General features: G+C 41.9%; 1 protein-coding gene across 1 annotated transcript; it reads left to right on the top strand.

Moving 5' to 3' along the window:
• Positions 1-2,729: 2,729 nt before the first annotated feature.
• MAP3K8 (mitogen-activated protein kinase kinase kinase 8) lies at positions 2,730-22,719 on the top strand. Its single transcript, XM_063414457.1, has 9 exons — positions 2,730-3,127; positions 5,843-5,969; positions 6,835-7,195; positions 10,267-10,431; positions 11,870-12,131; positions 14,684-14,790; positions 18,741-18,893; positions 19,555-19,801; positions 21,287-22,719. The coding sequence occupies exons 2-9, from the start codon at positions 5,935-5,937 to the stop codon at positions 21,418-21,420; spliced, it is 1,464 nt and encodes a 487-aa protein (XP_063270527.1). The 5' UTR covers positions 2,730-3,127; positions 5,843-5,934; the 3' UTR covers positions 21,421-22,719.
• Positions 22,720-22,850: the final 131 nt, after the last annotated feature.

The following is a 22,850-nucleotide window of genomic DNA, read 5'->3' as shown; positions in this document are numbered from 1 at the left end:
TTAGCTTGAAGAAAAGGAGGTTGTAGCCAGGTGGGGTCAGCCTCTCACGCAACCAGTGACAGGACAAGAGGACATAGTCTTAAGATGGGCCAGGGTAGTTTTAGACTGGACATTAGGAAGAGTTTCTTCACAGAAAGGGGATTAGACATTGTAATGGGCTGCCGAGGGAGATGGTGGAGTCACCATCCCTGTAGGTATGTAAGGAAATACTGGACACGGCACTCAGTGCCATGGTCTAGCCGACATAGTAGTGTTTGGTTACAGGTTGGACCTGATGATCTCAGAGGTCTTTTCCAACCTAACTGATTTTGTGATTCTGTGTCTGGTCCTGGGCCAGGGCTATGAAGGCAGAGTTACTGCAGTGAAGGCAGCATGTGGGATCAGAAATAAGGTAGCTGGGGCAGAGAGCTGGAGGGCTCCCAGCAAGCAGTCACTGGTCTGCAGCTGTTGGGGGTTAGATTTGTTTCTTTTTACCTACAGAATTTTTTCCCCATAAGTTGCTAGGAGACTAACTGCTGGGTACTTGTCTAAAACAAAAGAAGTGGCCAAAGGAGATGGCAGCACCGGGCTACACCTATTGTTTTTGAGTCTCTGCGAGTTTCCCTCAGAGGGGGAAGATAACCCGAGTTTTGGGAGAAGTAAAAGACAGGCTTTGCTGTCTTGCTCTGGGCGTCGAAGAGAGAACGGCCAGGCTGCTGCTTGCTGCAGGAGTTCGCTGTTACCAACCCGTCCAGACTTGGAAAATCGACCACTATTTGCTCCTGTGCGCTGGAACCCTGAGCTCGCCTCCTCCTGCCCTGCCGGGCCGGCCCTGTTCTGGCGCCGCTGTTCCTTCGGGGCTGCTTTGAGGTTTTCCACCACTCTGTGGCCCTGCACTGCCCAGCCCTGCCCTGCTGGGACATCCCAGCCGCTCCAGCTACCACCGACAGAGCTTCTGACACATCTCATCCACCAGCCCGGGATTTTCCACCGCTCCAGCCTGGTGCTCTCGGAGTCTCAAGAGATCAGACTGCCCCGGGCTTTGTGATACCAAAGCTCCTCGAGGTTCTTGGTTCTGTTTATTATTAATGCTGTAGTTATTATTGTTCATTTGCCTTGTTAGACACACTAGTAAGGGACTGTTATTCCTATCCCCATACCTCTGCCTGAAAGCCCCTTTAATTTTCTAAATTATAATAATTTGGAGGGAGGGGATTTGAATTCTCCATTCCAAGGGGGGGTCCTGCCCCTCCCTAGCAGACACCTGTCCTTCAAACCAAGACAGCAGCATGGTTCCCCAGGCTTGTACTGAAGAAAATGTAATTTTCTTTGTTTTTTAAAAACAGTCATTTATGTAAAACTTGTGGGCACATACATCTGTAGTGTATGTTAGGGCACTTTGTGTGTTAGTAGGTCTTCAGTGCAGTGCTGGATATACCCTTGGCAGCCTCCCAGTCAGTCAGGGTCTGTAAGTAATTGCTATGACCTAATTATTTTGGTTTTGTATTCTAGGATGATCATTAAGACAGAGAGTAGATTGCTTTTAAAATAGAGCACTTCACTTTATATCCTGCTTATGAATGCCATGGAGTACAACAAACTTGTGTTTCCTCCATCTCTCCATGGTGAGTTTCCTCTGGAATCCTAAGACTTGTCCTGCCTAAATTCATTGATGTGGAGAGAGGAACTCCTCCTCTTTCCCCCTTTGAAGTTGGTCTAAAAATAGAAAAGGGTTTCATTAAAATTAATTGTGGGTCTGGAAAAACTAATAGCGCAAGCAAGTTCCTGAAAGACGATACCCAAAGTATCCTAGCGTGAGAGCTGCTGCACGTTAAGGATGTGTTACTTAGCCTCCTTAACCTCCCACTTGCAAGGTGCTGCCAATTCCGCCCCCTCCTTGGTATGGCCTCTCCTATAGCCTAATTTATTATTCAATCCTTCCTCTCTTTTCTCTTTCTCTAATCATCTGCAGCTTTCTTGTCTTTTTTTTTTTTTTTTTTTTTTTTTTTTCCACCATTTTTTAGCAAATGCACTGGGTGTAACAATTGAACAAGGTCAAACTCAACAAAAAGACACCTATTTCCTTATGGAGGCTTGCCAATGTATTTGACATCTGTATAGACTGGAAAAGAAACCGTGTATGAGCAAAGGTTAACCCTGCTAGCAGAGTTCCATATACATAGTTATGATGCTAAGGAAAAGAAGATCCTGTAGTGAGTCTAAACCCTTGCACATTGCCAAATATCATTTGTCACGTACTCGGGACAGTACTTGGGACAGTTTTGAATGCCCCAGGAGAGGTAGCAAACATAAACCTTTTAAATGAGGGAGTCAGGGTATCTAGATAATATAAACAGTAACGGAGTTGCATGAACTACTAAGAAACACTGAAGCCTAAGGTGAGTGTTTGTCCTGAAGCTTTATAATGATAATTTTGCCATTGACTTGAGTAAGCAAATAGTCATTACACTGCAGATAATGAACCAAAAATCCATCTTGTGTCTCTTGACACCTTGAGACAGATTCAACTCATCAGGTCCTAGTGCTGTGGCAGGTGGTTTTGTTAAAGGTGCTACTTGTCTCCTTAAAAACGAACGGACTGAAGAGGAGCTATTGGGCAGCACAGTTTTGCAAAAATTACTTCCTTATGGATAAGAAAAAGTAGTCGTGCCCAATTTTAGCAGCTACCCAACTCACACTACTCTGCCCCGGGGTATTTTAATACTACTGCCATCAACAAATTCTTCACATTGTCCTAAATTCCACCCGCGTGTCAGCTGAAGTTTGATTCAGATAATAGTTAAACTCTTAGGACGCTGGTGGACGCCCTCTAGGTGCGCACGGAAGCACGAGGCGGTAGTAAAAGGGTTTACTAATGCCACCGCCGGGGACAAGCCATTGCCGCCGGGCGATGCCACCGCTGGAGCAGGAGGCGATCGCTGGCCGGGCTTGAGGCCGGGTTGGGACAGCGCAGCGCTTGCTGCTGCCGGGAAACCGAAATAGAAACCGGGGCCGGGGCCGCCCCGGTCCCCCGCCCTCGGCCAGGGGCGGGCGGTGCTACCTGCGCCCTTTCCCGCCCCCGGGAGTTCCCGCGGGACCGGCGGAGCGGCGCGGTGCGGGCGGACGGGCGGCGCGGCTCTCCCCGCGGGTGAGCGGGGCTGGCAGGGCAGGGGGAGCGCCGGCAGAGTCTGGCGGGACGGGGCGCAGCGGGACGGGGCTGTGCTGCCGGGGGGAGCCGGCTCGGGTCCCCGCCTGGGGCCGCAGCGCTGTCCGGGCAGGTCCCGGCTGCTCTCGGCCTCCGGAGCTGCGCCGTGTGCCGGGGGAGCCGCCGGGGCTGCGGCACCTGCGCTGTCCCCGGGGCTGCAGGGCAGGAGGGGGCTGGGGCTGGGCTCTGCTGCTGCCGGCGCTGGGACAGTCGCGGATTTTCTTATTCCAAGGGAATACGTGAAATGTTGTCGAAACTGAAATTGTTGATATTTCTGGTTCCTTAACAGGAGTTTTTATTTCAGAGGGATTGTGTTTTTCAAGGTCTGTCGATAAGTTTTCTTAAAAGTAAATAAGGACTTTTTTCATTCCTAGTGGGCAGTCGCTTGTCACTTAGACCAGAAGATTATTCTCTAAAAACAGCACAAGAGATCTTTATTATGAGTGTATGATTGTGTTGAGCCAGTCTATGCAGTTTGTGGCTAACTTTTTTTGTGGGGGAGTGGTGTTAAGGTTTTTGTCTGTGTATTTTTGACTTTTAAATTTTATCTTTATTGTAGATTTTGTTTAATTTTTTCTGTTGTCAATCCTTGACACACACAAGAAGTCCCACAGGGGCTCAGAAGTCTGGTACCCAGTTACTCTTTTTTCGTATGATGGATACAAGGACAGTCTCTGACAGCACACTTCTTAGGCAAAAGGAGTTGAAAAGCTCTGCAGAGAATAGAGAAATAAACCTTTGGCTTACAAATTACTCATGTGATGATGTTGAAATATTGGCAAAACTGGAGAAAGAGTCTTGTGCTTTGGCAACTGACTTACGTGTTTGCATGCAGTTTTATTTTTCCACTGCAGGTAAACATTTTCAGTTATTTAGCTGAGAATCTAAGTAAAGCATACTTAGTGATGTCATTTCTTCATGAACCTGGATTATATAGGATGATCTAGAACCCACCCCTGACACTAGTACATGATTTTAGGCATAAATAGAAAAAGTGATAGAAAAAGTGAATTCCCCACTAGAAAATGAAACCTTTTTTTTTTTTTTTTTTTTTTTTTCCTTGTAGGGAAAATATAATACTAAACTGCTGCATAATTTAAAAATCAGCTTTTATAGTCTAGACACTGCTTTTATTGTATAAACATTTAGTGCTTAGAGTTTGCTAGATATAGGGAAAATAAAATAATTTGGGTTGGAAAAGACCTGTACAATTATCAAGTCCAACCCAGCACTATCAAGCCCACCAGTAAATTGTGGCATGCTGCATGTATGTCTTTGTGCATGAAAATGCTATCAGAGAGTAAATTAATTTAATTGTGGTACGTATATGTCTTTATCCACAAAAGACCAGACCATCTAGAGGCTCATGTTTTTCTTCAGAAAGTCCCTCAGGACTAGTTTGCAACTTTACCTGATGTTACACATGACGTCTCTTGGTTCCTTTTATGACAGCACTGTTGCTTTCCTTTTGAACCCCATTAATTCAGCACACACAAACCAAAAAAAAAAAAAAAAAAAAAAAAAAAAAAAAAAAAAAAAAAGCAATGAATAGAAGTCCTGCTCTGGGGAAAAATAGAAATCTCGTTTTTATTAAAAAGTAACCATGTTCAGCTTTGTTAATAGCCTATAGCTTGGTCATGGAGCACAAGTTGGAGTGATAGGGGCTGGAAAACACCCACAGCATCTTTTCCTTTTTGTGACCTCTTTGAGCATCCAGGGTACAAAGGTACAAAGCCTGGGCCTCCCCAGTCAAGCTGTACTAGTGACCACAAAGTTTCCAGCCTGGCTGCCCTGATGCTGGGGGTGTGGGTTGATTAGGGCTGGATGAACTGATGCACAGTGCTGGTGAAAGTCTCTGTGCTTGTCTTGGGGGAACGGGGTGGGGGCACAGTGCTGCTCTGCCACCTTCACTCACAGGGTTTGGGGCTGAGTTTGAAAAGGAATAGGCACTCTGTTTGCCTTTTCTGATGCTGCAGCTGCTGTCCTGTCTTGCCTTTTGAATTTTCAGCACGTGGTCTGACTTCTTTGCCAACTCAGACACGTCATTTTACTTGGTTTTCTGCACATTAGAACTGACGTAAATACTCTAACCCATGAAAAATGTGTGCCACAAAGCTTCTGCGTCCTTGTGGTGAGGGTAGGAAAGATAGTGATCGTAACCAGAAACTGTACCTGGGTAAATGCATTGCTCCATGGCCTCAGGGGACCGAGTCTGCTGCTTGTCCTTGAGATAAGGGTTGGTTTGCTACTTTTTTTTTTTAAGTTTTTGCCTACTTGTTATCTTTTGCCCAAAATAGATGGTGCAGTGGATTACAAAAAAGGGAAATGAGAGCTCTCTAAAGAGGGCATGCTGTAGTCAGTTCTGGTAAAGGAAAAGGAGGTTCTGCTCTTTGCTTAAGCAGGCATGAGACAGAGAATAAAACTCGGGACCTAACCATGGAAAAACTATTTTTCACTACTACTTGGAAATCTGGATGATACAGTAGCTTGATTCTTTCTTGAGTTGTCATTTTTTTCTGTAGAAAAATCCCCTGTTATCTCAGCCTTGTGATTACTAGCTCTTCTTTCCACGAAGCAAATGATCTATATGAGTACAAACCAGTCCTTCTGCTTGAGCTGGTATGCAATGGCTTTATTTGTTTTGCTTTTTTTAAATAGACTGCCACAGAACACTGTGAAATTATCATCAGTGGTAAATACGGGTTCAGAAAAACGTGATGACTTCAGGGATTCTGTTGAGACGTTCTTAAATGGTTTTGAGTGATGTAATCAGGTTAAATACAAGGTAAGTGCTCTAGACATTTATGTGTTGGCAACTATTAATGTCAGTATTTTAATGACTGACGTGCATATGTTTTTAACTTGAATATGTAACTCTCTGGAATAGAAAGGGACTTTTTGGGAAGTTGAGCCCAGCTTGCTGTAAATCCATTCCAGCAAGATAGTTGCAGTAGTAACATAAAAAGTTATTGTTAGGATTAGTGGGAATAGAACAAACTGCTGGAAATCACTTCTAAAGCTCATTGCTTTTATGATAGCTTGGTTTCTGACTTTCTTCTGAAAGTCAGGGTGAAAAATTCAGTTCAAGTCTAGTTCTGACTCTTTATTTGCAAAAAAAAAAAAAAAAGATTTGTGTCTCAGGTGGCAACAGTTGTGCTTTGTACAATGATACCAGCAGATGTTACTAGTGGAATGACCTTGCTTTGTGACCTTTCCTTCTTTCTGAATACATCACATAAATTGTCAATACAAACTTAGACATAAACTTATTGAGAATGTTAATATCTCTTTGTTGTTCTTTTCCAAAAAATGAATTCCTTTGTTTGTATTGAGGGCGCTCCTTCATTTTTGCGTATCTATCACAGTGGTATGTTCTTACTGTACCTGTTCCTCCTAGGGGAAGCTTTATCATAGTGAATGATGAGAAGTTAATTAATAACTTCTAAATAAATTCCACTAGCAAATATTTCTCCATTTTGTCTTCCCTCAGAATCCTGACTGATTTTCTTCATAATAGACATTATTAATTTTAAATCTAACTGTATAATTATGAGCAGCTGATTACTCTGATGACTGCTTTTCATTCTTACTTTGCTTCAAAAACAAATTTAGGTGAAAAGTGTTTTCAAGTTTGTTTCTTTTTTTTCCAGGAGTGATTTTGCAAAGTGGACAGTAATGGAGTATATGAGCACGGGTAGTGATAGCAAAGAGGAGATTGACTTGTTGCTAGCTAATCTAAATATGTCTGAGGTGATAGCCATCATGGAAAACCATTATCCAGGTGAAGACATTGCAGTCTATGAAGACAACTTAATTACAATGTGTGAAGAGGCAAATCAAAATGATGAACGTGCAGAATCATTGCTGTTTTGTGAACGGGAGGTCTCTTTGATGTCCTCTGTCAAATACGGGACTGTGGAAGACTTGCTTGCTTTTGCAAATCAGGTGTCTAACACTGCAAAACAATTTAAAGGATGCAGACAACAGGAATCTGGAATCCTCTTGAATATGGTACGTCTGTTTTCCTTTTACTTGTCATTTCACAGACCTTAAGAGTTAGAAGTTTTTAATGGTTCTAAGTAAAGATCAGTTCCCGGAGTGACAGGCTGTGGTTTCCTGTGCAACCCTGGGGCTGGAAGGGGTTTCTGAGCCTATCAAGTCTAGTGCCTGCAGCCTTAGGCAGCTATGGAGAAAGGTCTGTTGTTCAGAAGGATTCACTCTGTTATCTCCTATTATCCTTGGAGGTTAGAAAACATTTCCCAGTACTGAATACAAACTTGACAAGCTTTTTGACAAGCAGTCAAAAAGCAAAATCTACAACGCATTTTGTCCTTTCAGTACTTAAATTAGGCTTATAAAATCCCCAACTTATATTAAAAAGAGAGAGAGTGACTTTTTGGAAGGGAGTGTAGTGATAAGACAGAGGGGAATGATTTTAAACTAAAAGTGTAGAGATTTCTTTACTCTGAGAGTGGTAAGGCTCTGGAACACACTACAGAGAAATTGTAGATGCTCCGTTCATGGAAGCGTTCAAGGCCAGGTTGGATGGGGCCCTGAGGAACTTGACCTAGTAGATGACACACCTTCCCATAGTAGGGAAATTGCAACTAGATGATCTTTAAGATCCCTTCCAACCAAAGCCTGTCTTTGATTCTATGAATTATGATGGTTTACAGGTCTGGGAAACAGTAAGAATCTTCTAGTACCTTGTGTTCATGCAGTAAAGCATTCATTATGCAAATTCCCAAGAATAAAGATCTAGGATCTAATGATATAGTTCCTAAATTTGCTCTATCTGCACAAAATGGCAACAGTAGTAATGTGAGGAGAAAAACCACATACCATCAAGTGTGATTTTAAGTTACAGTATTATGTAATATCTCACACTGCTAAATTCAAGTATATACGTGTATTGTTTTGAGATGTTAATTTTCTCCCTAAAATTTCTTGTGTTCTACAAGTATCTCTGGATATTACTGTCATTAAACTTTTGTTTAAAATCAGTTGTTCTGGGAACAATCAGTGTTGCAATGGAATTCTATTCATGTTGATGTTGCTGCTATATTTTTTAAGATGCTTTACATCTATCATCTTAAATATCTTGCATGTAATGTATTTTATGTGTGAACACTGGTTGCTTGAGCCTTACTGGTTACTCAGGGTATTGCTTTATTCTGATTTGGAGGGAGCATTGCAGTATTGCAAAACAATCACTTTTCAACTCTGTAACATTGAAATGACACTTAGTAACATTAAATATTTCCTATACTCAGGGTAGACACTGTTCTACATACTCATGCTTGTTTTGCTTGCATGTTGGTTCTGCAGATGCATACAATTGGTATGAACCAAGTACTATTAGGTGCACGTGATCCCATTATGCAACTGAGGGTTGGAGGCAGGCAGGGCATTCCCTGTGCGTGCATTTCAGCAGGGGCATTGCTCTGTAAATACCTGCAGCATTTTGGTTAGGGTCAGGAGTGTTTCTGATTGCCTGGTGACCCTCACTGGCTGCACCCTGGCTTGCATCACAAAGGGTCTTGAATTGCACAAGCTGGATTTCTTTTAGTTAAAACTGCACTGAAACATGCATTGCAGTAACAGACAAATGTTCACCAGGTCAGGCTAGGAACTAATCCTAAAAGCCTCCATACATGAAACATGTCGCTGTCTTGCTCTGCAAACCAGCTCTGCTCGGCGTCTGTTCCTTTCCAGGATAAGGTGTAACCCATATGGATTAGTCTCAACCCTTTGAAATGCAGAAGTAGGCAAGCAAGGTGTACAGATTGTTAGACATGTACAGATTGCTTTACCCTGGCTCCCATGAGTAGAGGGAAAGCTTGTTCTCTCTATCCTAAGCAGAATAATACTTTTTATTAAAGGAGAGCCCCCCTTGCCCCCATGGCCAAAGATTAAGAACTTCTCCTCCCCAGATTTAGGAACTTAAAAGAATTAGTTTGTTTCATGTAGGTACAAGTCACAAATGACAATTTTACCATTTTTTACAGTCAAGAAGGTACTTTCTTAATTGAAAAGCATGAAAGTAGATCAAGAATGAAAGATTATATGTTACATCTTGAATGGAAATTTAAACCAGATAATCTTCCTGATATGTTGTTATCTTAAAAAGGGTAGCTGAAGAGCTGAGTATTTGTGGCCCTGTGGTACACATGAAATGATGAATATCCTTGATGTGATTTTCTGTCTCTTCAAGAATCTTGATAAAGTAGCAGTAAGGAGATTAATGATATTCCAGATACTGGCTGAAATAATTGGAAGCATATTTATATGGAATATTATTAATTCTGTAGCTGAGAGACTGAAGAAGCAACATCAGAGATCAAGCATTACTCACATGGCTGTAGTTAGGCATTTGGTCTCTGTCACGTGCAGAGGGAGGGAGCTGTTTGGGAGAAAGATTTAGAGCAAGATACTGCCTTAGGTGCCCTGAATCCCCTCCTTGCCTAGCTGGTGATACAGAAGAACCAAAACTCCCAATATTACCCACCTAGAGGAGGCAATGTTACTCCCACTATTTTTTTTTAACTGTGGTATAACACTAGAGGAAAGTGGCTGGTAAGATCAAGGCAGATTTCTTTGACCTTTTACTAAGCAGCAGAAACTCCAATACAAGATGGCAAATTAAACTCCTAGCAGTACATGTGATATTAGGAAATGCTGAAACTCTTGCTCACATTGAATAAGATAACCTGTGAGTAACAGGTATGTGGCATAACAAGTTAACAGATTACAGGAAGGACAAACATGTGCAGGTAAATCTAATAACAAGAGGTGGGTAATTTCATTAACCCAGCTGCTGTTGTTGTTGTTTCAAGACAATTAATTGCAACTTACACTTCATAAGTTAGTCACTGGAGAGAAACGTGGATGCCTGGGCTGTGAATGAACGCCACACCTCACATGCTGTTCCCACTTGTTGTTACTAAATAAAGACTGCTAAGCAGATCATGTGCATCATACACATAAGTGATATTTGTTTTCCCCACTATATGTATAAAATTAATTAGATTTGAAGTAGTTTTAACTTCACTGTGGTTTTTATTATTTATTTAACTCCACAGATCACACCCAAGAACGGGCGCTATCAAATTGACTCAGACGTTCTCCTGTTTCCATGGAAGTTGACTTACAGGAATATTGGTTCTGATTTTATTCCTCGGGGAGCTTTTGGGAAAGTGTACTTGGCCCAAGACAGAGAAACCAAGAAACGAATGGCATGCAAACTGGTATGTTAGTTCAGTGGTTTTATCTCTGAGCAAATATTGTATAACCTACTACTTAGAGTATATTTTGAAATATGTCTGCATCAAATTTTGCTGTTGGCTGATGATCATCTTGGTTTTGTTGGCCTAAACAATAGGTGGGGAAAATGTACACTTCTGATAGCTTGTTTAAAATTTTTGGCTCTAAAGCTGCAAATGTTTCAGCATTTTGGAAGTATCTAGTAGTGTGTGTAACTGGCACATGGGCTGTGGTGCAGAGGGGATTTTCTACTTATCCTGATGTGGTAAAATAACAGTGTGAGATCCTGTCCCTGCTGAAGGTGGTAGCAAAACCCTGCTGCTGCAGAAGTTTTAAGCTCTTGTCCTTTAACTGAGGTGCTCAGACTTCAGTCTTCTTTATCCAGTGCCACTAAAGTCCCTGAGAACTCAGTATGTGCAGTCTCACTGTGTTTTGTGCACTGGCTGAGTTAAGGTTGTGAGATGCCTCGAAAGAACACTGCCCTACTTTTATGCAAGCCAACATTTTCTTTCAGCTGTGCCTTTTAACATACTATTTTGAATTGAGCAGTAAATATTCAGGGCCAGTAAAAGTGCAGTTGGGACATTTCTCTATACCCCCCAGCTCATGAATAAGTACCTGTATCAATTCTGTGTGTGAAAGACTTGGGCAGGCAGCTGTATGCCCTTCCCCTGCAGCCAGTGTGTCCATATGGGGACAGATCGTTAGCTGCTCCTGCACAGCCCACTGCAGAATTAAAGTATCCTAATCTTTCTGAGAATCCAAACAGTATTCCTCATTGAAGTAAATGAGCCTCTTATTTGGTTCACAGACACAAGTCCAAGGGAAGAAAACTAAACAGAGCAGTAGTAGCTTTTCTGTGTTTAACAAACACTGCTTTTATTGTCTCAGCAATCTGCCATCAGTACTTTTTAAAGAATATCGTGCTGCTGGCGCTCCCTTCAAAGCGGGTTTCATTTCTTGTAAGCCATAAACCAGTGCTGATAAGGACTGAATTGAGGTCAGTAATGGGCCTGAGCACTGCAAGCACTGATCCACCTGTCCGGTGGGTGTGTAGTTCTGGTAGTGCAGATGAGTGCACAAGGCTAATGGAAAAAGCAGTGGGAATTTTATCTCCTTCACCAGGAAGTTTGCCTAAAGCTTTTGCGTAATCACTGGATTTTGACAGGAATAACTCTTACTACATTGCTTTTTCTGGAAGATTGCGTTTTTTATTTGGGCATGATTCCAAAATGTCTCTCAACTTTTAAAAGAAAGCTGCAAAGGAAGAAAAGTCACAGGAGCAAAGTAAAGCTTAGTATTTCAACAAGTGGATACAAGTGCTATACTTCCTTCTTTTCTGTTTATCTATAGGATAATTAGTGTCCACATGGATAACTTGTTTTTGTTATGGATAACTGTGGGTTTGTTTCAATGTCCTAGGTCCCAGTGGAACAGTTCAAACCATCAGATGTTGAAATACAGGCATGTTTCCGTCATGAAAACATTGCTGAATTATACGGCGCTATTTTGTGGGATGAGACGATCCATCTCTTCATGGAAGCTGGAGAGGGAGGGTCTGTCATGGAAAAGCTGGAGAGCTGTGGTCCCATGAGAGAGTTTGAAATAATCTGGGTGACAAAGCATATTCTGAAAGGACTTGACTTTCTCCACTCAAAGAGGATTATCCACCATGATATCAAACGTATGTGTGTGTGATTCCTGGGGTACTCTCTGGTCCTGGCTGGGCCGAGGCCCTGGTGGAGTCCCTGGGACTGAGCTGGGGCACGTGGCCTTACACCTCTGAGTGGGAGGGATGGATAATGCTGAACAAATGGCAAGGTCAGGTTCTGAAGGTAATAGTTACTTACACTATTTATTAATTCACTCCAGCAGAGAGGGTAATTAGAAAGTCGAATATCCTATGCAATTTATGAGCAACTCCATTTAAATAAAAACCTAAAGAGTGAAGTTATCAGTCTGTGTTCAGGCAGAAGTTTTCTGCTTTCAATATAAATTTTTTCTGAGTGTTTCCATGCTAAACTTCAACTCGTACCTTCTTGTAGGTTTTACATTTCTACACAGCTGTTCCTCAGTTTGAGACACTTTGGCAGTAAATACATAGTTTGTGCTGTTCTTTTTTCTTTCAACAAGTACAGCAAATTTTAATATATGTTTGCTTTTAAAAAACTCTGGATATTAACATGTATAAATAATCAAACATATTGATGTTAAGTCTAAATTAAATACACTAGTATTAAATTGCTTTAAAATTCAATTTTAACATGTTGCATTAAAATTAGTATTAAATGCTGTTTCTCCCAATACCACCTTGGCCTGCAGATAGATGCATCTCTGAGTTTATTTAGCTAAACTTGAGGTTTCAAAGTAGAAATATTCAGACTGAAGTATTAAAATAGTTCACAGAAGATGATTATTAGGAATTGGTAAATTTTTATCTCAGTTTTGCGTTTTTGGGGTTTTTTAATTTAGTATGGGTCAGTACTTTAGATATAAGCTTTTGAGATTCAGCTACAAAACTGCTTAATTTTTCCTTTAATTTTTCTTTCTCATTTGTAGTAAGAGTCTTTCCTACGGGTTTATTTTAACTGGCAGTAACAAAGACATTAATTAAGCAATCTAAAAACCAAACCAGCTCAAAGCCTACTACATCTAGGTAGTGAATAGGAGAAGCAGCTCATTGTGAATGTGGAGGATGTGAGTGTGTTTCACTTTTTCCAGCCTTTTTCTGTGTTGGTGGATGCAGGGCAGATGATGAGGCAGAGTTTGCCTGGCGCAGATGTGGTTGCCCAGAGGTGGCCAGGGTGGCCACACTCTTGCCTGTTTGGTGGCAGGGATGCACTAGGCAGTCCAGGCCTGAGGTGGGGCCATGCCCACTGCCTGGCAAGGCAGCCTCCATGCAGGGAGCAGTGTGTGTGTTTTCCCTCCCCAGGTGGAATCAATAGAAAACACTGTCTCCCAAACCCTCTGATTTCTTCTTTGCTCTATCTGCTGCTTTGAGCTGCAATTGAGTCTGTTCTGCTGATACAGAAGATGAGGATTTTATTGAGAGGAAAAAATGCCCTGAGCAAGGAAGGGGAGGAAGATATTCTGGTTCTGGGGAGGTGCCACTCATTTTAACCCTTGTCTGGGGAGCAGTTAAACCACCAGGCTGTTTAGGCAGGGGGAGCTTCAGCTGCAGGTGGGGCTGGGTATGGTCCCCGGCAGGCAGCAGATCCTGCTGCACTGTGGCCCTTTTCACCATCTATTACAGGGTGTTTAAAGTCCATATCTTCAAAGTTGTTCCTTAAATTGACAGAGTTATGTAGTCTATAGCACTGGTAAGGAGGCAGCTGTGTGAAGGATTTCTTCAGGAATCAGCACTGCTGAAATCAAGTCTGTCCTCCCACTGGGTGGTCATAGTAGGCACCATGGAAAATGGCCCTCAGTTTCCTGTAAGAGAAATGTGTTTCTGTTGTGTAACTTGGAGACTTCATTTTACCACATCTTCTGAAACAGCAAACAAGAATTTCTCAAGACTCACACCGAGCACTGCATTCTTAAATATTTGATCAGAAATACAGCTGCAAGCAAAGCCTCTGAGTACAAAGTTGTGCCTTAGGCAGAATTTTATGACGGAAAGTAAATTAAGCTCCTAGATACTGCTGCAGTTCAGAAGGAGTTTGAAATGCTCAGTCTTCTATTAGTTTTGCAGCCATTATCTGTCCTCTGTTGTCATGCTGAGCTGCCCTCACGGACCAGGGCAGGTGACTGGCGTGGCTGCTGTGGAGAGGCCCTGGTTACTCTGTCTTCACTTAAATTGTAACTCTAGAAAAACCTCTTAGTGAGCAAGTTTTGCTGTTTATAGCCAGAGGTGCGCAGCATGATCTCCACCTTGGAGACCATTAACCATCTTCAGAACACTGTGCTGTGGTGCCTACCAGTCTTCTACCTTCCTCCTTTACCCTCAGTCTTTTTCTCTCTCTCTTTGTCTTTCCTTTTAAATTTTAAGCTAAGAAAATGACCAAACATTGATTCTTTTACATAAACCAGTCCAGTTGGATTTTTAAGATATGATTTAAAATTGAACTAAATCATTACCGAACCTATTTTGGCTGGAAGGATATTGGCTGTAGAGAGTGGATGTGCTAATCTCTTTCCCTTTTCAGGCTAGCATCTGAATGAAACAAGTGTGTTGTAAAATAAATACCAAACGTGCTAGACACTTAAATGATGTAATTTTGTTTTTTCTTTTAGCAAGCAACATTGTCTTTATGTCAACTAAGGCTGTTTTGGTGGATTTTGGCCTAAGTGTTCAAATGACTGAAGACATTTACTATCCCAAAGACCTTAGAGGAACAGAGGTAAGAAGCGGAAGGGACAAAAGCCCTTATATTGCATTAGTCCTATGGTTGTGGTGTTTAGACTCAAATTTGAAGCTGGAGGGTTAGAAGCATGGGTAAAATAGTTGCTATAAAAGCTATTAAAAAGTTACAAACATTAATAGATTCTCAATTATGTTTTTATTTTCAACTTGCTGAATGGAATGCTTTGAAAGCTGTGTCAACTTTCTCTGCAGTCCCATTTGTTAGCAATTATTCACTGAAGTAAACAGTATTTTGAGGAGGGTTGTTTGCAGTGTTTCAGCTGCTGGTCAGAGACACTTCAAACAGAAATTTGCTCTTTGCTCTAGCAAAGATTTCTTCTGAGATACTCACTATGGACTGGGGTAACCTGCTCAACATCGTACTTTGAGTCCTCCTTCAAAACCACAGAAATTACAGATGTCTGGGTTTCATCCCTTAGCCCTTCTAAGCTCTGTTCCCCATCTACATGAACCCTTTGATTCTTCAGAGGTTGTGCATGGCACAGGTCATGATTATCTGCTAAAATTGCTTAGACATTACAATGGTAGCTATGGGGTCCTTTTCGATGTTCTCAGTGACGTTGAGATTCTGCACACCACTTGGGCTGCATTCCTGCAGGTGTTTCCAGGGCTGGAGTTTTAGCAAACAACCAAGCAGCAGCAATTAGCTTGGATAGCTGCTGCAGATGTGGCATTTGTGGTCTCTGTTGCTGGAGGAGATAGTTCACAGGAAATGCTTTAGCTGAAATGTTGGCACTTGGCCTTTTAATAGTCTTCCACATGTGTAAAAAGGAGATCCTTGTGTAACTGACAAACCATTTCACTTTTTAGAAGGGTAGGATAAACCAAGATTTCACAGAAGGTCAGGTTTGTTTGTTTATTTTTTCAAGATAATTGAGAAAAGACTGGAATATTTGTTTTCAATGTCTTTCTAGTCAGGGGAGTTAAGAGCTTAAAATGCTTGCTGAACTTGGAAGCAACATGCTTTCTGGCATTTCATGTGGGGTGCTTTGTGGGGTTTTTACTTTGGTTTGGGGTTTTATGTGTTGTTAGTGACAATAAGAACAGTGGTAGGTATGAGTTGGTAGGGTATTTCCCAATGATGGAGATGTGTGTAAACAGGAAATTTCCATGATTGTGGAGCAGACTGGTGAGGATCCACTTCTGAGTTTTGGAGGACAGGCCAAGGTTGGATTAATAAGAACAAGTGAAAAGTGAAAACACTTCAGTGTTTTCACTTTGCAAAGTGAAAAACACTTAGTTCTTCATTTAATAGGAGGAAAGTGATTCCACACACTTTAACACCTGCAGTCCTGTCCTCACAAAGCTGATAGTCCCCCCAACCCCGAAATATGACCGTGTTTGGTGTTTGCTGTCTCAGGGAAGCAGCAATCCTGCCACAGCATCGCAGCCAGAAATGAGGCTGAGAGGCAGCACTGCGAAAGGAGATATTCAAATACCAGTGAAAAACTTACAGGCTAATGTTCCTGGTGCTTCTATAGGTTTTTCTGCTCACAGTCTTCATCCTAGGCCTCTCCCTCTCCACAGTACCTAATCCTGGCACCCACAAATGCCCTCTGTAGTCTGGCTTTCTTGTTTTGTTGTTTATTCCATAGTAAGATCTTAACTCTCCAAAGTCCTCTTGAGTTTTGCATCCTGTATTATGCAGCCTTAAGAAGGGGTGCAGTTGTCCTGCTGTTCCTGCATGTAATTGTGCAACCCCTGGTTAGGGCTCTGTCACTGGCACACAGCATTGTGCCTGTGAGCTGGCCGGTTTCTCTTACCTCTGGTATTGGCAGGGACTTGTGTCCTTGAGGGAAGGGGCAGGTGGAGGAACCTTTGTCCTGTGCATGTTCTCTGGGAGTTTGGATTTTTATTCACTTCTATAGCACAGAAAGTCTGAATGCGGTGAATCTTCTTTGTGTTTTTAAAAATGAGTAGTTACAATTCTGGGCAACAGGATTGAAAGGTAGTTAGATTTTGTTTAGATGGTGTAGTGTGAAAAAAACTGGTGTTCTGCTTTTGTGTACAAGTCATGCAGAACCTTAAACTGTGGTTGTTATGAAACTGCTCTACAGGAAATACTTTTTCTAGGCAGTTGCTACACTTTCTGTTATGCTTCTGTCACTTTATTAAAATATGTAAGCTTCAGTTACAACCATTTGAGGGTAAAAAGTTGTCTGCTGAAGTTTATTGAGTGTGGAAGGTATGATTCATTTTCAGGAATGCTAAACTCAAACTAGTGCAGCATGAAGAAGAAACTGGTTCTTAGCTGGGCTGTGACACTGGTCTGACTGGCAGGCAAGTGCCAGCCCACCAGTCAGAAGGAATACGAGTGGGAAGTTATCCATGGCTTGAGCTGTCTGCTTTGGTGACAACAGACTCCTAGACCAGTCTGAAATCAGAGCTTAGGAGCTCATTTTTGATTTTTGTCCCTGTGCAGTCGAGCTACATCTTGACCATTTTCTCACCTTAACTGCAGACAGGATCTTGTGCCAGCATTCTTTTTTGAAGGCAGCTGCTTTTTGCTTATGTAGATTTCACTCAAGTTGCACTGTATTTGCCAAAGACTTCTTTTTACAAAATTAGAACTGCTGTTCTTTCCTCCTTATGGGACTTAAAGGTGGAGGGTGCATATGCACTGATTCTCTCTTAGCCCTGAGGAAAGCAATGGATAAGACAGTAGCAGCTGCAGACACCTGCTGAGGCTTTGCACACACTTCCAATCACAAGTTCTATTTGCAGATATGAAATGTCATTTACTGGGAAAAATTCCTTGGAATTTGCGTGAGCCCTACAGCCGTTCTCAATCTGTGGTAATAAGCAGTCAGACCATGTGGTGATGACTTAACTTCCTGCCCTTGTGTCAGTGATTCTTTTAATGTGATTCTTTGTGTCAGGATGACTTGAACTAATTAAAGTTTGTTTGAATCCTTTAGAGGGAAATTGGTGAGGGAAAAGTAGAAACCAGAAGCAAATATGGTAGCTTGCTAACCTGGTGTGCTGTGGGCTGTGCCCTCATGGTGTTGAAACCTGCTCCCCAGGCCAGTGGTGGTGGCAGAGCTGTGCAGGGTGTGCCTCCTGCATCCTGCCTGTCTGGTTCTCCTCCAGCTGCACTCTGAGCTGCCTGTTGCTGGCATGAGCTTCCAAGATCCTTCTTCAGACTCTTGGCAAATTCAAATGTTTCACTGAAGTGTTTGGTTGGAAACTATTTTGGTTTCCATCAAGAAAGATTAAAACTTTTGGTTTGGAAAAAATGTCAGAAGAGGGATTCTTGTCTTCACAGCTGCTCTGCGGGTAATCTGGTGAAAAGGGCACCTAACTTTTAATTTATGCATTGCCTAGATCTGGTTTGTTCCTCATCATCCCATTTCTCAGCATAATGCAGGTTACTGGATAAGAAGGAGGGGGTAAGACAAGTAAAGAAGGCAGGAAGGTATATATTTGTCACTTCTGCTCAGAAGGATTGTGTAGTATTCTGTGTGACAAGTAGTGGACTCCTACCCCCACCTGGAGGGCTGTCAGTACTGTTCACCCTCTCTTTAGCTCATGCTCAGGCATTGTTCAAGCAGAATGGAGCACTCCCAGCAGTGCCCCACAAAACAAACTGGAAATTCTCTTCTTTTGCTGTGGAGGGATGAGGCTTGGGTACTCATCTGAACCAGGCAGAGCCATGGCTTGAACCTCAGCCTCTCACAGCTCAGGCCCGTAGTCACTGACCTCTGGCCTGCCTGAGGAAGGCAAGCCTGGAATATGAGTTTGTCCAGGTACTATCTCTTTGACTGTACTCATATGCAGAACAGAAGAATCTTATTTCCCAAATGATGCTTGCAGGTACTAGTGGGATGCATCCCTTCAGAGAGGGGTTCCCAGGATCACAAAATGTCATTAAGTCATCTTTGGTTGTTGTTTTCCCCATAAGTAATTTTTTTTAACTCTTTTCCACAGATTTACATGAGCCCTGAAGTTATCCTTTGCAGAGGCCACACAACAAAAGCAGACATCTACAGCATGGGAGCTACTATCATTCATATGCAAACAGGCATCCCCCCCTGGGTGAACAGATACCCTCGTTCTGCGTATCCCTCCTACCTCTACATTGTAAGTGTCCTTAGCAGAGACAGCTCAGTATCTGTTGAAGGGTTTCCTCTATTCGTGTTGGGAAAGCTCCAATCATACAAAAACTATCAAAATATTTGTCAGAGAGATGATATCATCCTTTTTGCTTCAGGGGAGGGAGGAAGGGAGGGAAGAAGTGGGTTTTGATCATTTAGGGGAAGACAGAGACTAAGCTGGAGTTGTCTCTGTGATTTGTGTTTCAATTTACAGGCTTTGGGTTTACTAGAAGGACAGGGTTAGATCAGTGAGACTTGATTGAAACAAGCCAATCTGTCTTCTACTTGTCTGTTTTCCTTAGAAGTTGCTGATAAAAACTGGAGCCTAGGCTGATTTGGTTCTTGGATTCTTCCAGTGTGGTACACAAATCTAGTGAATTTGCATTGCACTGGATTTTAGGCTTACTTGAAGTTTCTTTGAGTTTTAAAATTAATTCTAAGATCTGATTTTTAAAAATGAGATTTTATGTAGTTGCAGGATTTTGTGTAGTTGCATGTTCTGTCCTACTTGATCAGCCCTACTTAGGGAGGTGATGAGTCCTGATTGGGGAATTCCCAGACCACTCATGTGGTTATCCGTGACTTCCTCTCCCACTGTTTTTGGAATAACTGTTTCCATGGCCTTTTTTCATTCAACATATCAACAGATACACAAGCAAGCCCCGCCCTTAGAGGATATTGCTGAGGACTGCAGCACTTCCATGAGAGAATTGCTAGAAGCAGCTCTGGACAGGAATCCTAACCACAGGCTGTCTGCAGCAGACTTACTGAAGCACGAAGCCTTACACCCGCCCCCGGAAGAGCAGCCGCGCTGCCAGAGTCTGGACTCGGCGTTGTTTGAAAGGAAGAGACTGCTCGGCAGGAAGGATCTGCAGCTGCCAGAAAATATTACAGGTAGTGGGATCAGGCTCACTTGCCTTGTACTTTGTGGGCTTTACTTTGTGTCAAGTCTTGATTTGAAGGAGTGGTGAGGAACCAACAAAACTCAAAACACATCTGGAAAGCGACGGGCGAAAATCTCAATCAGATGGGATCAGACCCTGAGGTCCTAAAGTGATCTGTAAAACACCCTTGACTCCAATGGGGAGGAACTTGGCCTGAATTCTGAGGGGCTCAGGAAGGACCGGCTCTTGGAAAAGCCTTGGCAATCATTCAGGCACTTCATGAAGTAAAGATTGTTGTCCCAAAGTGACTCAATTTGCCATTGTACTAGAGGTGTTTTATAGACACTCTTGATTTGTAAACAATGATAAAGTCCAACAATCACCAGCAAATCCAACACTTTTGCCTTTTTAAGGAAAAACACACTCAAAACCGTAACTGATGTAGCTGAATGTCAGCACTACAAGCCCATTATTTTAAAACCAAAAATTACTGTTGCTCTTGTGCATTAGTAAGTGCTTAATGAAGGATAATACATGAATTAGGTAGGAAACAGCCCTTTCAAGCCCAAGCAAGATTTAGTGCCAACAACCTGCCAACAGGCTTCAAAATGCTTTTCTTCTATTTACCAAATCCATTAGGAGGGTTCTGACAAAAGGCATTGAAAGACTCTCCCCAGACAAGTGGTTTGTTTAATTTGGATAAATATTTCGAAAGATATCTGTGCAAAATTTTGGGCACTGTAACGCCTAATTGTTGCAACAAATTCACTGAAAAAATCAGTAACAGTTTTTAAATTTAGAATGTCATTTTACTTTCTGGATTTTGCCTTGGGGGTGCATAATCCTTGACCAGTTCAGACCATCTGAATCAATTCTTTTGAAAATTAGAAGAATATTTGACCATTAAAGTTGGACTTATTATAGGTGCTTGAGATTCCAAGACACTCATTATACAAGTATTCAGGGGAATTCTGCTATTGCAAACCCGATCTGTCTTTTCAGACCTTGACTTAAAATAATAATAAAATAATCTGAAACTGATGGTCCTGTATTTGTTCTCTATTTTCACATCCAGACAAAGATGATGTCATCTGTTTAAATGAAAATTTCCCTATGAGGAAGCAGAATTCTCAGATGGCAGAAAGTTAGCAGCTTTTTTTTCTTGCACCAAACTCTCCTTTAGCACTGTAGCTCAGAGGATGAGAAAGCTCTGCCTAGCTGTGTCCCAGCTGATGGAGACTTTTTTTAGGTAGTTAAACACACTTGCTGTTTTCAGTTGTGAACTGCTTCCCTTTCTTTGTCCTAGAGCTGTGGGTTGGTTTCTTAGATTTTATTTTATTTGAGGTTTTCTTACATTGTACTTAAAAATTTTCTAAACCACAGAGTAATAAGATCAAATAACAGGACAAATATTCCAGTAATACCTACAAACATGAAAACAAACTGATAAAGCTATTTGTGCAGTAATCACATGGTTTCTCTATTTTCTTTTTAGATTCCTCATTGTGTAATGGGAGCCTGGAAGAGTCAGACCTACTGAAGAGACAAAGATCACTCTACATAGACCTTGGAGCTCTAGCTGGTTACTTCAACATTGTTAGGGGACCACCAGCCTTAGAATATGACTGACTCAGTAACATTTTATATTGATGGGTCAGAAATGGACCTCTACCTCTTAAAACTTGATTTTAAGACTTGATTTTCCAATTTGTACATAAAACTATTGCCATTAGAGGCTGTCAAATGTGAATAGTGTTTAGTTGCACAGATGATTAAGCTAAACCCTTAGGGGCTCTGATAAGCTGATCCCATGCAGTGATGTTTGTGTGTCTGCTGGTTGACCAACAAGAAGATGGCAAAAAGAACACTGCTGGGAATGTCTTAATCCAGGATATCTTCCTGTGCTGGGCCTTGCACTTTTGTAAAACTTATAATATATGCTTGCAAGTAATGTCAGGAAAAAATATAATATAATTCATCATGTAGGCTGTAAGATTCAGTCTCTCTGAGCTGTCCTTAGAGAAAACCTTCCTGCCACCCCCACCCCCTCCCCCCCCAAAAAAAAAAAAAAAAAAAAAGGAAATCCTTGATTTAACCAGTCAAAGACTGGTTCAGTCTTGTTCTGTCTTTAAGGCTTGGTCAGTCTCTAGTCATTCTTAATGAAAATCAGGGCCTCCCATAAGCTGAGCTAATTTCTGTCAGCTGTCTGTGGAGTCAGATTATCACTTGTTTACAGGTGTGTTTTCACTTTGGCTCTTCCCTGGGCACTGGGAGCTAAGCAGGAGGCTGTCCCCTTCTCTGTGGGTCGAGGGGATCTTTCACTGGCAGTATCAGTTAGCTTTGGGATTTGCACAGCAAGTTGGCCCTGAAAAAATATGACAGCAACTCCAGCTCCTTCCTGTGTTGCAACTACTGCAAGGGTATCTATGGTAGTTTTCAAGGGTAGATCAAATGTTATTCCCTGTTGGTAATAGTGGGCAGGCTCCAACCTCTTGCTTTTTAATACTTTAAAATTGTACACATGTATGATTGCTGTGAGTGCTACGGTTTGGAAAGCGTGTCATTAGTGACAAGCAGTGTTTATGTTCCTATGGAAATGGAATTATATTGTTCTTGCTGTGCCTCATACATTTGAAACATGATGTTTTGGATGATAGTAAAACTATGTAAACTGCATAGTTCTGTACATCCCATGGGATGAGAACGTAAACTTTTATAAAACTCTTTCTGATGCTTAGGATGACTCTTTATAAGCATTTGTGTTAAATGGCATACTGTGTATGTTGTACACTGGATCTTTTCTGAAGCACAGTCTCTTTTTCATGTCTGTTATTTAATGCTGCTCCTCTCTAACACATGATCTTAAACAGATGATTTCTAGTTTGATACTGATATGGTTAAATGAATAAATCCAGCTCAGTGCCTTGAGATGTGGTCATTATTCCTTCACCTTTAAAAACAGTATGGGGCTGCAACTGCATTTGAGCCAACACCCCCTACCACGGCCCAGTACACCACAGACATCATTCCATTTCTTGGGAAGTAGGGTGAAGATGATT

The sequence above is a fragment of the Prinia subflava genome, chromosome 1 (assembly GCF_021018805.1).
Source record: "Prinia subflava isolate CZ2003 ecotype Zambia chromosome 1, Cam_Psub_1.2, whole genome shotgun sequence".
Classification (NCBI taxonomy): domain Eukaryota; kingdom Metazoa; phylum Chordata; class Aves; order Passeriformes; family Cisticolidae; genus Prinia; species Prinia subflava.
The sequence above is the reverse complement of the archived record's forward strand: the minus strand, read 5'-3'. Positions and strand labels throughout refer to the sequence as shown.